Source organism: Cnephaeus nilssonii (genome assembly GCF_951640355.1).
Source record: "Cnephaeus nilssonii genome assembly, chromosome: 8".
Classification (NCBI taxonomy): Eukaryota; Metazoa; Chordata; class Mammalia; order Chiroptera; family Vespertilionidae; genus Cnephaeus; species Cnephaeus nilssonii.
In genome coordinates, this window is record NC_137079.1 from 28,286,417 (window position 1) to 28,301,367 (window position 14,951).

General features: G+C 39.7%; 1 protein-coding gene across 3 annotated transcripts in view; it reads right to left on the reverse strand.

The window, feature by feature from the left end:
• Nucleotides 1-3,383: 3,383 nt before the first annotated feature.
• Nucleotides 3,384-14,951, reverse strand: part of CDC16 (cell division cycle 16) — a 36,391-nt gene continuing 24,823 nt past the window's right edge. The window contains exons 14-18 of one of the 3 annotated variants that reach the window (XM_079779101.1): nucleotides 13,692-13,755; nucleotides 10,475-10,536; nucleotides 9,329-9,464; nucleotides 7,484-7,574; nucleotides 3,384-3,874 (exon numbers count right to left, since the gene is read on the reverse strand). In XM_079779101.1, the coding sequence (XP_079635227.1) occupies nucleotides 3,615-3,874; nucleotides 7,484-7,574; nucleotides 9,329-9,464; nucleotides 10,475-10,536; nucleotides 13,692-13,755 (613 nt within the window). In that variant the 3' untranslated portion in view covers nucleotides 3,384-3,614. The other 2 variants (XR_013813872.1, XM_079779102.1) reach the window with 2 other exon arrangements.

Here is a 14,951-nt window from a genome sequence, read left to right on the forward strand (position 1 = left end):
AGGAAGGAGCGGGGGAGGGGGGATGTCCCTCAGCCTGGCTTGCACCCTCTCCAATCTGAGACCCCTCAGGGGATGTCCCTGTGGGATCGGGCCTAAACCAGCAGTCGGACATCTATCTCACAATCAGGGACCGCTGGCTCCTAACCACTCACCTGCCTGCCTGACCGAGACAGAAAATCCATTAGAAAGAAAAACTCAAGCCCTAGCTGGTTTTGCTCAGTGGATAGAACGTCGACCTATGGACTGAAGGGTCCCAGATCAAGGGCATATGCCTGGGTTGCAGGCTTGATCCCTAGTATGGGGCATGCAGGAGACAGCCAATCAATGATTTTCTTTCATCATTGATGTTTCTCTCTCTCTTTCCCTCCCTCTCTGAAATAAATAAAAATATATTTAATGCAAAAAAAAAAAAAAAAAAGGAAAACTCAAAACACACTATTTGAGTCTAAATAGAGGGCAGGTTATGGTCTCTAAGTGCATCATTGCATTAAACTGTCATTCTTTGTGATGAGCTGAGACAGAGAATGGAGCCTGGCTGCCTCATTACAGTGCTCAGAGTCCTCATTTATAGAAAGACTTATCGGTGGGGGGCCTCACAAAATGAGATCGAGTATTTTTTTGTCTTATATATTATATACTAGAGGCCCGGTGCATGAAAATTGTGCACTCAGGGGGGGGCGGTCCCTCAGTCCAGCCTGCTCTCTCTCACAGTCCAGAAGCCCATGGGGAGTGGGCCTAAACCGTCAGTCAGTCATCCTTAGCGTTGCCGCAGAGCGTTAAGAGTCTGCCCCCTGGTGGTCAGTGCGTCATAACGACTGGTCGTTCTGGCGTTTGGTCAATTTGCATATTAGCCTTTTATTATATAGGACTAGGGGCCTGGTGCATGAAAATTCATGCACTGGAGTGGGGGGTCCCTCAGCCTGACCTGCCCCCTCTCACAGTCCGGGAGCCCTCAGGGGCAGGAGGCAACCTGGCGATCAGGGGAAGGCGACGCCCCATCACACCTCTGCTGCTGCCATTGCCAGCAGCGCAAGCCTCAGCCGGCCCTGGTTACCTGAGCCTTGGGTGGCCCTGGGCAGCACGGCAGCCACCATCCGAGGCTTGCCTGCACCTCAGGCCAGCTCTGGGCGGCTGGGGGCTGAGGGGACTGGGGGACTCTGGAGGCAGGTGCGCAGAGTGGCCGGGCCCGGCCTTGCCACACGCCTGCTGCCCCGGCGGGACTGAGGGGACCAGGCGCCACCATCTTGTGGTTGTGGGTGTCGCCATCTTTGAGATACTGTCTGAGTTAAGAAGAGCCTAAAGAGACAGGACAGCTGCATAGTGTGGCCCCTGGATGGGATGCTGGCACAGAAAGAGGACATAAATGCAAAAACTGGTCAATTAGCATATTCCCTCCTTAGTGGATGTGGGCGCCACCATCTTTGAGGGTGGGGCAGTCAATTAGCATATTCTCTCCTTATTGGCTGAGCGTGCCGCCATCTTTGAGGGCGGGACAGTCAATTAGCATATTTCCTCCTTATCGGATGTGGGCACCACCATCTTTGTGATGACGTGAGGGTCAATTAGCATATTCCCTATTTATTAGATAGAGCTAGAGGCCTGGTGCACGAAATTTGTGCACTGCGGGGGGGTGTGTGTCCCTCAGCCCAGCCAGCACCCTCTCCAATCTGGGACCCGTCAGGGGATGTCTGACTGCCAGTTCAGGCAGATCCCTGTGGGATCGGGCCTAAATCGGCAGTTGGACATTCCTCTCACAATCCAGGACTGCTGGCTCCCAACCGCTTGCCTGCCTGATTGCCCCTAACTGCTTCTGCCTCCTAGCCTGATCACCTCCTAACCCAGGAGTCCTCAAACTACGGCCCGCGAGCCACGTGCGGGTGTTTTTGCCGTTTTGTTTTTTTACTTCAAAATAAGATAGGTGCTGTGTGCATAGGAATTTGTTCATAGTTTTTTTTAAACTATAGTCCGGCCCTCCAACAGTCTGAGGGACAGTGAACTGGCCCCCTGTTTAAAAAGTTTGAGGACCTCTGCCCTAACCACTCCCCTGCCAGTCTGATCGACGCCTAACTGCTCCCCTGCCGGCCCGATCACCCCCAACTGCCCTCCCCTGTAGGCCCAGTCCCCCACAACTGCCCTCCCCTGCCAGCCTGGTCTCCCCTAACTGCCCTCCCCTACAGGCCTGGTCCCCCCCAAGTGCCCTCCCCTGCAGGCCTGGTCCCCCCAACTGCCCTCCCCTGCTGGCCTGGTTGCCCCTAACTGCCCTCCCCTGCTGGCCATCTTGTGACCACATAGGAGCGGCCATCTTGTGAGAGGGCATGACGGTCTATTTGCATATTACATCTTTATTATATAGGATATTTTTTCTACCTTAGCCATTTTATTTCTACATTGAGAAGATAGAAATATCTGGGATGCATTTAGGTTAAGATAAGAAGTTTTGGTGTTTAGCCTGGCCAGGTAGTTCAGTTGGTTAGAGCATCCTGATTTGCCAAGTTTGTGGGTTTGGATGGGACATGTGACAGGAGCCAAGCTGAAAGAGCTCCCAATGACCAAAGCTGAAATAATTAAAGCCACACAATAAATACTGCATAGGATCATAACCTAAAATATAAAATACACTTACATTAGTCCATACTGGTAAATGACTGAATAAATGAGAAGAAACAAATTTTCATTACAGAAGAATTCCAAATAATATGTGCAGATATACCCCCTTCCAGGGGGTAGAGCTTAAACCCCCTGGTCCCACTGAGGGTCGCCTGGACTTAGTGATTGCTTCTAAAAATTATAGTATAGAAAGGAAAAAACAGTAACTTTACAGTGGAAAAGCTTGGCAGACACCATCATAACCAAGTGATGAAGGTTAATATCAGTGATAAGTTGATATTGTGTACCCCAATCATGATGTGATAAGAAAGGTACTTTATATCTGTGGTATTTTTTCCCTAAGTCCATAACTCTAGTCCAATCATAAGAAATACATGAAACAAACTCAAATTGCGGGACATTCTACAAATATCTGACCAGTCCTCCTCAAAACCCTCCACGTCAGGAAAGACAATAGATGTCTGAGATACTGTCTGAGTTAAGAAGAGCTTAAAGAGACAGGACAGCTGCATAGTGTGGCCCCTGGATGGGATGCTGGCACAGAAAGAGGACATTAATGCAAAACCTGGGGAAATACAAAGAAAGCCTGGAGTTCAGTTACTAGAAACATAAAAATGTAGGTTTCTTAGTTATGACAAAGGTTCCATGGTAATGTAAGATGTTAACAATGGAAAGCTAGTGAAGGTTATATAGCTCTCTGTACTATCTGCAGTTTTTTTAAAATGGAAAATCAGTCCAAAATAAAAGTTCATTGAAAAAGAAATAAAAGACATGGATGCTTTACCTTTTTTATTCCACTGTATATAACTATTTTGTAGGATCAGAAAATATCTGCTGCAAAGGTGTGCTATGCAGTCTCTTAAGGCAGGTCTCTGTTCCTAAATGTAGACGTATAGTCTGTATTCATGTTAAGAAATGGGAAATTCTTAAGACATGACACGGATGTGAGGAACACTGACTGACCTACTCTACGCTAGGACAAAACAAAATCAGGACCCATTTGGGAATCACGTACTGTGGTCTGACATAGATGTCTCTAGCATCATGTCACTTTCATTCATTTCAATTTCAAAGGTTTCTTCCAAAGAAGGTCTGGAATCTGGAGTTTTTCTTGAGGTTTCCAGTGGTGTAAGCCCTGTTTCTTCTGTAGTCTGTTTTTCTACTTCAAATTCCCTGAAATCCCACGGAGGTGAAATAATGTTTTTTAGTGTCTTCATTGTATGCACATCGAAGTCATAACATTTTAATTTGTCTTTAATGTCTGCTCCTAAAAAGAAACACCATAATAAGAAATTCCATTATTTCACTGTCATTTCCATTATTATATAACACAGCCTCTATCATTTTAGTCAAATGGTACTTTTAAGAGTACAAGTAAAGCTCAGAAGGAAAAAATGTTGCAATCATTTTCCTCCTTTTTTCATGATCACGAGAGACAACGGGGAAGACTTCAAGAAGTACAGTTTCATGCAGTTTCAAGCTCCAGCATGGCTCAATAGCCATCCCATTCCCAAAACCACTTACATAATGAAAGAAACCCATGGGCAATTTTTTCTCAGCTGATAAATAACTGCCTGTTGGCATTTTGGCATTGGTATAGACACAAGTCTTATGCATATAAAAACCACAGTGAAGAAAAATATGTATGAGGTTCAATCATGTCTGACATAAAAGCATGACAATTTTACACAGTACAAACTAATAGGTGTTTTGATAATGTCATATAAGCCTTCTAAAAATATATTTTTATTTTGTACTATTTTGTACATCATGGTGACTATCCTATATAATAAATGCCTAATATGCTAAGTGTCTGGTGGTCCGTTCAACCAATCAAAGCGTAATATGCTAATGAAATGCTAAGTCCACTCAACAGCTTGCTATGATGTGCACTGACCACCAAGGGGGCAGACGCTCAATGCAGGAATTGCCCCCTGGTGGTCAGTACGCTCCCACAGGGGGAGCGCCGCTCAGCCAGAAGCCAGGTTCACGGCCAGCAAGCGCAGCGGTGGTGGCAGGAGCCTGTCCCACATCCGCGGCAGTGCTAAGGATGTCTGATGCCTAAGCCATCAGTCGGACATCCCCTGAGAGCTCCTGGACTGCAAGAGGGCACAGGCTGGGCCGAGGAGTAGTTAATAATATCGTATTGCATATTTGAAAGTTGCTAAGAGAGTAGATCTTAAAAATTTCAGCATAAGAAAAAAATTCTGTAACTATGTACAGTGTCATGTTAACTAGATTTATTGTGGTGCTCATTTTGCAATACATACAAATATTGGATTATGTTGTATAGCTGAAACTTATATGTTACATGTCACTTATACCTCAATAAAATAAAAAGTAGTACAGGACATAATATCATAGAGGAGACTTCTAAGTGTAGTGAATGGTAGACTTGGAAATCTCCTCTGTAAAATCATTACCTTTATGAAGACAGGTAAAATATCTGTCTTACTCAGTATTGTATCTCCAGACATCACTTAGCTGTATAGGAATTTTGTATTTAAGCCTCACAACTTGGCCAAATAAAGAAACATGCTCAGATGTGCCCCAAAGCCACAGGGCTACTGAGTGGCAAAACTGAGATTTTTTTTTTAAAATATATTTTATTGATTTTTTACAGAGAGGAAGGGAGAGGGATAGAGAGTTAGAAACGTTGATGGGAGAGAAACATCAATCAGCTGCCTCTTGCACACCTCCTACTGGGGATGTGCCCGCAACCAAGGTACATGCCCTTGACCGGAATCAAACCCGGGACCCTTCAGTCCGCAGGCCGACGCTTCATCCACTGAGCCAAACCAGCTAGGGCCAAAACTGAGATTTCAACCTAGGTTCTTCAGGATGCCAGATGTCAAGCTTTTTTTCTTCCTTTTTTAACTTTAAAAAACTGAGCCATAACCTACAAACCACCAAGTGTGCACAGCTGGATGAATTCTCACATATGTATAAACCCACATAATCACCACCAGACCCAAAGAGAACACTGCTGGCTCCAAGAAAACCACCTCACGCTGCTTCCAGTGAATACTTCCCTTTCCAAGCCAGAAATAATCACTGCTCTGATGTTTCCATTCATCATTGATTAGTTTTGCTTATTACTAATCTTCATATAAATGAAATTAATCAGCTTTTTTGTCAAAATCTGTGAGATTCATCTGTATTACAACATGATTCAGTAGTTAGTCCTTTTAATTTTAATTGTGTAGTATTCTTTTGTATGAGTATACCATAATTTATTTCTCCATTCTCCTACTGGTAGACATTCGGTTATTTCTAGTTAGATGCTATTAAGAATAAAGCTAAGAACAATCTTGTGTGTGAACTTGGGCTTACTGAGGCCCTTGTTTCTGTCGGGCATATACTTGGGAGTAGAACACTACATCATAAGGTCAGTTATGCACTAATAAGTCACAGCTCCTGACACCTTTGCCACTCTAGAATAACCCCCTCCCAGGTTGACGCTACACTTAATCACATGACTCCTTTTGATGAACAGAATGTGTGGAAGTGATTTTGTGTAACTTCCGGCTTTAAAGAGGGCTAGAATTTTACCTCTTGTCCTTTAGAACCCTGAGACCACCATGCTATGAAGAACCGTGGGATAAAAGACCATGGAGAGGCCCAGCGGTGTCAGCTGAGGCCCCCACCTGTGTATGAAGCCATCTCAGATCATCAGCCCTGCCAAGTGCCTGCTGACCACAGATGCATAACTGAATGAGACCATCAAGAGCCAACAACCAACTCAAAGAACTTTGAAAAATAATACATTTTTATTGGAGTGGTTTGTTAAGCAACAGATAACTGATATAATAGGCCTGTTTAACTTTAGTAGATATGTTAAACAGTTTCATCTGTTTATAACCCTCCTGATAATAAATTACATACAAGAGTTCCAGTTGTACCGTATCTACACTATACCAACACTAGGTACTATGAGTTTTTCTAATTTTTAGCCATTCTGGCAGATGGGCAGTGTTATCTCATTATGGTTTTAATTTCATTTCCCTAGTAAGATATTAAGCATCTTCATTTGCTTTGTAACTATAAAGATATTCTCTTTGGTGAACCTCCTGTTCAATTATTTTGCCTGTTTTCGATTCATTTTTGATTTTTTTCTTACTGATTTGTAGAATTTTTTTTTCTAGACACAAGTTCTTTGACAAGTCTATGTATTATGAATAACTTCTCTCAGTATATCACATGCCTTTTCACTTTCTTAGTATTTGTTGTTTTTTTTACATATAGATCTTAATTGTATTGAAGCCCAATATAACATTTTCCCCACTATGATTTTATGTTCTGTTAAAGAAATATTTGCCTACTCCAAAGTCCACATCTCAAGATTTAACCTCACTGCACCCTCTTTACCTTACAATGTTTATAAATAAATGAGTGTCCAAGTATACCAATTCCATCCAAATTTATGACTTGCTTGTCATTAAAAAATAATTTAAAGAATTATGAGCATTGTAATGTGAATGTAAGCCAACTTAATATTCTACTAAAATGTAAATATGCTATATCCTGCATTATAAAATATTAAGGCCAGAAACCTTTATTAGAAAAATGTCTCTAAGATTTTTCCATTATGCAATTAGATTAATTGTTATATATCACAGTGCTCTGCACATATTCTGTAATAGTATTTTGCATATAGCAAATACCCAACTTTAAACTCAGTGAATATTTAATGAGTCATTAATTCTCACAGCATTGTTCTAACAACAAAAAAGGGAGTTTCTTAATAATTAATGTAGTTAGAATGGTGGGAAAAATAAATCTAGAATCTCACACAAAATTTTGAGAAACCTAAACAGAGATATATAACAATCTATAAAATGGAATATGACATCAATAATAATAATTGTAATCTTACCAATATAAGCTTCAGAATCACCAATGTACATTTCAATGCAATGACCAAGCATTGTAACAGAAAATGTATCATCTCGCCTAAGACCAAGGGCCTGCCAGAAAAGATTCAGCATGGTTACTACAAGAAAGTATATTTTCTTCTCTTTTATTTTAAAATATTCTTGCTAAACTGATTTCAATATACTCCAGGGAATCTTGTAGAGGGAGGTTGTTAGTGGGGATACAGCTAAAACAAGAGTAGCCATGAGTTAATGATTGTTGGAAGTTTGGCGATGGGTACGTGAAGGGTCATTACACTATTCTCTGTATTTTTTTATGTTTAAAATCCCCCTCCTCCAAAAAATTTTTAAAAACTTTTATGTCCACATGGAGCCCTCCAAAACTGTGTTAAACCACAGAAGAGAAATAAATTATACAATATTCAAATATACATATTTGAAAATCACACAAACTAGAAAACTTGCTTAGTCCACACTTCTGACTAGATTAGTATTTTGGTTACACAGTGGCACCTTCAGGACATCATCTCACCTGAAAATCTCTAACCAACCCTTTAAAATCAGTTATGAATCTCTCACTCATGAATTTATCTTTGAAATATTACATTATCTCATTCTTTATCTTTCTCCAATACTGTTATTTCATCATTTCTAAGAGCCACATTCTAACATTTCTGAACTTGGGATGTCTTCCAGCTGCTGGTTTCTCACTACTGCTGTCACCTGATGCAGCTGTGATGAGGGTGTCCTGTGTCTTGGTGGCCAAGTTAATGGCACTAGACCACAAACCTTGTGAGGGGAGACACAGAAGATACATGATTTGTAGCTGTTGCCTAAAACTTTCTGTTGACATTTTATGGCAGCATAAAATTTGCAGAGTCCATGTCTTTGGCTAACAGGGTGGGGAACATCTGGCCTGCGGGCCATATAAGGCCAGCAAAATAATTTGATCTGGCCCTGCCAAGGCATTAGGGGTGAGTTAATTAAATGTTTGGCCAAATACAGCAGGCTAATTTTTAAGTTGATAGTTCTGTATGGCTCACGAATGATGTTTTAAATATTCAAATGGCCTTTGGCAGAAAAAAGGTTCCCCACCCCTGGAGAAGGAACCTGAGTCAATAGCAGGGTGTGCTGGCACCAAGACATACTTTGGGAAAACAGGGGTATCACCCAATACAAAAGTGATTTAGAAGAACCAAACTCTGAATGTGAAGAATTGAATATCTAAACTATTTATTTCACTTATATTTTCTTTTTATGTAGGTACCTGAGTGATCCCTGAAAAAAATCTATATCCTAATATATCCAATAGAGCATGTTTTAAGTACAAAACAGCTGACAGGAAATAATTATGTTAAAGTTTAAGTGGCAGTGTTTGTTTTATTTCTGTGGTCAACTTGCTTATTAATAGTATCTGAGATTTGATGAAACACAGCATATGGGTTAAGGAGAGATTCTTTCCTTGTAATAAATGCAGATTGTTTTGTTCATATGTTCAAGTGATCTAAGGAAATTAATTATAAGTCATAAATGGACTAAAATAACCCACTAGAATTCCCAAAGGGTTCTCACTGTGCAACACAAACTCCCTGCCTAGAATAACGCCCAGCTCAGACTGGGCTGACAGACATCACTGGGCACTACCATATCTCACTGCACACATAAGACACATTTGTTTCTAATTTAAATATTGCACAACATACTTTTCTCTGCAAAGAATAAGATACAAAGTCACCTAAAGAATTTTAAAATGGCAAAGTAACAAAACATTGCCTAGAAAAGATCTTTTTTTTTTTAAGTGGTAAATGTTAACCAGATTTAAAATTAGGTACAAACAACAGACATACGGTATGAAAATAGTCCACAGCATTTTCAAAGTTGCCCATCAGACTATGGATATACCCTATGGCAGAATAGGTGGATGCATTTTGCGGAATTAACACCAATGCCTGACGGTGATAATCCAATGCCTCAGCATACTTTCTGTGAGAGAAGAGAGAGAGGGAGTCCGGGAGGGGAGGAAAATGGGAAGAAAGAGAGAAAACAATTAGTGGGTACAGTAAGAGTAGTAAATTTTAAGTCTAAGATGAGAATACCTATTAAAAACATAAGAAACACTTTCCTATACCAGAATAAAGGTCTAGACTGTTAACTGATAACAGTACTTCATATCCACTTTTGTGTATATTAACACCTCCCTGACACGTACTTTCCTGCCTGCTCGCTCAGCCAGCTGAGGGTACTCCTGCAGGGGTATCACTGCATTCCTCCGATGCTTAGGAGACTGGAGCCAGCACCTAATCCTTGACATTTGGGCCTGTGCCCTATCACACGGCAAGGCCTCTTTATGTGAATCAAACCTACTCCACCAGAGGTGATGAAAGGCAACTCAAGAGGTTTGCTTTAGGGTCAAAAGGAGTTACTTGGAAGAGCATTTTCAAAAGTTCTCTGGAATACTTTCCCTGTAAAATCTTTTCTGAAAAAAAGGTTTTGTGCTCAATAAAGTTTGGGAAATGTTGCAGCTCATAATGCATAGTAAAGAATCCCAAGAAAACCTGAAATAGAAAAACCCATTAAATTTTGAGTAACCTAGAGTCTACCAAACTCATTTAACCAAAGAATCTATTTTTCAACTGCCATCTGTTTCTCACACCACAAAACTGTTATCAAGTGGAAAACAGTGAGTTGGAATATAGACATGGTTTTATACTATCCTAATTCTTCTAAATTAATTTTGAACATTAAAATTTATTTAATCTAAGAAAATAAAAGTGATAATAATTATTGATATATTACTAAAGATTATAAAATTACTAAAAATTATATATTACTATAAATTAGTGATAACAAAAACAACTATTTGATGCTTGTTATATTTGAGCAGCCACGTATAAGAAAGATGGAGTATCTCATAAAATAAAAATATGGAAAAGACTACACAAAATTAAGTGCACTTTTAGTCACAAGAATATTTCTGAAAATACTTCACTTACTTAAGTTTTCTGCAGACATGCCCCAAGTTGTTCAACAAAGGTTCCCATTTGTCAACAGTTACCTGAAACACAGCAACATCAAACCCAAGACACAGACGTCACTTTTCAGCCTGGTTGCGGGTTCGGTTCCTGAGGGTTTGGTCCCTGGGGGTTTGGTCCCCAGACAAGGCAACCGCTTGATGTTTCTCACATCGATGTTACTCTTTTTCTCTCCCTCTTTCTTTAAAATCAATTTAAAAAACCCACACATATTTTAAAAAGAAATTATTGATTGATTGATTTTGGAGATTGAGGAAGAGAGAGAGAAAGAGAAACATTGATTTGTTGTTCCACCCATCTATGCATTCACTGTTTGATTCTTATAGGTGTCCTGGCCAGGGCCCTGAGGACGTTATTATTATTTTTTAAATATATTTTATTGATTTTTTACAGAGAGGAAGGGAGAGGGACAAAGAGCTAGAAACATCGATGAGAAAGAAACATCGATCAGCTGCACAGACGTCACTGGGGATGTGCCTGCAACCAAGGGACATGCCCTTGACTGGAATTGAACCCGGGACCCTTCAGTCCGCAGGCCAACACTCTATCCACTGAGCCAAACCGGTTAGGGCAGGACATCATATCATTAGCACAATTTTGTCATAGGACCGATCTATGTTGAAGAAGTTCAAATTTTATATCTCCAGCCCAGAGCTTTCATTCTGCCTACTAAATATTTCTACTCAGAAATCTCACAAGCACTTCAAATTCAATGAGCCACATGCTAAACTCTTATAGCCTCTCTCTTGCCATCCCAGCTCCCTAACCTCACCTCCACTCGAGTGCTCTGACACAGTACATGGCACCCATGTCATACCTGACCTCTCCAGGAATCACCCAGGCTTGCTTATCAGACTTCTTGGTATAATTACAACCGCCCATTAAAAAGTCTTGTCTGGGCCCCAATCAGACAAGGGTGACCATGCTGCCCTTCTTAAACATTCTGTTGTCCCACCTCCTCAGGGTAAGATGCAGATGTGATTTAACATCACCTTCAAGGCCCTTAACAGCTTCTGCCCCATTTCTTGACATTCTCTGTAAACTCAAAATCCAAGCCATACTAAATTAGCTCCAACTTTGCACACACCATTCCCTATTCCTAAAATATCCTTTTCCTTACTTTTGCCTGATTAACATCAATCATCCTTTAGGACTGAGGTGTATGATGTTGTTTCCAGGTTTTCTTGACCTACCCCCAAATCTGGGTTAACTGCCCCTCTATGTGGGTTCCTTTGTTTCCTCAATCACAGCCCTTTTGTACACTGTATTATTGACAATTTACTTATCTGCATACCCCAATAGATCTGAGGGCAGGAAATATCAAACCAATTCCCTATTGCCTCCCAATGCCTAGCTCAGAGCTTAGGACACAGTCAATATGCATTAAATAAGTCTGAATTAAATGAATACACAGATCTGAGCCACTCTCTCTAACTCTTCTGAGCCTGGTACTGGAAGGCATAGCCTACTTGAATGAAAATAAACCCTTTGTAATTCTTTTTCTTCTTCTTTGTTTTTTTTTACTACTACTAAAAATATCCTCACTTGAGGATATTTTCCCATTGATTTTTTAGAGAGAGTGGAAGGGAGAGGGCGAGACAAAGAGAGAGAAACATTGATGTGAGACACATCATCGATTGGCTGCTTCCTGTGAGCCTGCAACTGAGGTACGTGCCCTTGACCGAAATCAACCTGGGACCCTTCAGTCCGCAGGCTGACACTATCCACTGAGCCAAACCAGCTAGGGCCCCTTTGGGATTCTTAGGCATGACTGCTTTCCTGTGGCTATTTTGACATTTTCAGCAGTTGATTAACTAAAGTCAAACAATATTTCCCCCTTTTCACGTAACTTTTTAATGGACATTCTGACAGCTTAATAGTATTGTGCTTTTGTACTTAAAATCATTACTTCAAATTTCTGTAGACTCCTAAAATGCCTTCTGATCATCAAAGAATATAGTTTAAATTTTAAGTGTCATTTAAGACAGTGCATCTCAAACTTTCTGTGCATGAGAAATCACCTGGGGATCTTGCTAAAATTGCAGATTTGGATTCAGTAGATCTGAGATTCTGCATTTCTAATGAGCTCCCAGGTAATGCTGATACAGCTGGTCCAGTTTGAGTACCAAGGTCCTAAGGTATTCAATTGTATGAAAACTGGCAAGGTGCTAAGTAGCAACTCTGTATTAATAAAAACGCATGTATTATCCAGTCCATCCAAGACTGTGCTGTGGAAGAACCTGTTTATATATATACATGTGCAAACACACAGAAATAGTGTTTTTAAGTTCATATGACAAGTAAGAAGAAACCAAAATAAACAAAACTGTCTATGGGGACAGGTGAACTGCCACCTGACAGGAAGCCCAAGGGAGCTGTATCTGTCTCAGCAAGGAGGAACTACGACCAAAGAAGATGTGGACTGTGGGCAAGTATGCCCAAACAGAAACAGAATGTAACAGGCAAGTGGCAAACAGAACAGAATAAAACCAAATAGGTACAAGTAAAAAGATCCAGGAACCAGAGAGTAGCAACATGCAAATCCCTTACCTACAGAAGTTTACAATATCTAAAACTGTTATTATCTTAAAATAATATAGTATATACACATCCATGCTAGATGGAAGGTTAATTCATGAGTGCAAATTCATGGGGTACATCTTTCATACAATAGAACCTAGTAAATTTTTCAAATAGTTAATAGTCTAAATATATGTTAAGTACAAGGTAAGGAAAAACAATAATAGGTCTGAATTTAAATGACAGCCCTATTTAAGTGGGATCAACTGCTATATTTAACTATTAATCAAAGATGAGGCTCTTTCGGGGTGCTAGAGAAGGACATATTATGTTACATGCTGCAGTACCCACCAGTTTGCAGTAATCATCACACATTCCTTATATCAAATAATCATCAAATATATTCTGATTACTCCCACATATCAAAACTAGAGCACACAGCGAACACCTGCCCTCCTCTCAATTAGAAACAAATTCATTTTGAACCATGTAGTAAAACAGTTGATTGCCTGACAATTGTTATGATACATATTAGGTTATTATATGTTAAGTATTAGGTTACTTTTTTCTAGGCAAGACAGACTGTCTATATTATTTTCCTCATTCAATAGTAAACATACTTACAAATGTGTGTATTTATAGATATTACATAAAATACCTCATTCCCAATTGCTTTAATTTTTTCCAAAGCATCAAGAAACCATTTTTCTGCTGTTTTCCATCTAAAATAGAAGGAAAAAAGATTACAGATTATTCAAAGTTAGCAAACTTAATAAACATTTTAAGAAAAATTTGAATCTCTTTTTATATAAAAATGAAATGAGGTAAACCTCTGTAAAAAGTACATTACAATGTACTATTTGTAATAGTAATTGTAATAGATGATTAACTTATGGCATTAATATCACTGGAGTTCAAGATGTTAGATACAGTCAATTCTCATTATTCTCTGTGTTTTCTAGTCACCGTGCACACTGCGTTAGTGCAGCCAGAACTGCTGCTCCCAGTAGAAATACAGGCTTAGGTTCCCAAACCTCTGCTCATATTTTTCACCAAATGTTCAACCTATAACCTGTTTTATATATGCTTGTGCTTAGTGATGCCTAATTTAACATATATTGTTGCTTCATTAACACTGAACTGAAGGCACTGTAACTTATGCCTTAACAAAGTTTATCTAACAAATGTATTTTCTGCAAGGCACAACACAGCCTTCCTGTGCTTAGGAACACTAGGCAGATTGCAGCACTACACTTGGGGATCATTTTAAACAGTGAAATTACCAACAAAAAGCACAAAAACATGTCACAAAATTGAATGTAAAAAAGAACACTTGTTTACAGTAGGAGAGTGGAAATAAGAAGAAGGCAAAACATTTGTTTGACCTTAGTTGGGAACACGCACATGTCTACACAATGTGAAAGCACCCTGAATGACTTTGGGGTTAAAAATGAGTTGACTGTATATTAAAATATTATAATTATATTTAAATCTCCAAACTTTCTTTTATAAATACTAGACAATCCAATTTTTAGAATACACACACGCCACAATAAACCATTACAGTAGTACTAATTTACTGTTTTAAATTCATGTATAATTTAACGCAAAGGGCTATAGATATTTTTCTCTTTGAGAATGACACTGAATTACTTATTTTATAAATATTCAAGGCTACAGTTAATGCCTCAATTGACCAGAAAACTCATATTAGGCCATTCTAATTAGCTTAATTTTTGGGTTAACTGGAAGCTAAACAGAAAACATTTTCATTTCAAAATTGTAGAAAATGTTTCTCAAATGCATGACTCCAACTCCTAATCAACAAGAAGATAGATGACTGAGGAATCTGCAGTGCCCAGGCCATTCTACAGGGCTCAAGTGAGCTGACAGCGACAACTGTCCAATCTTAGAACTT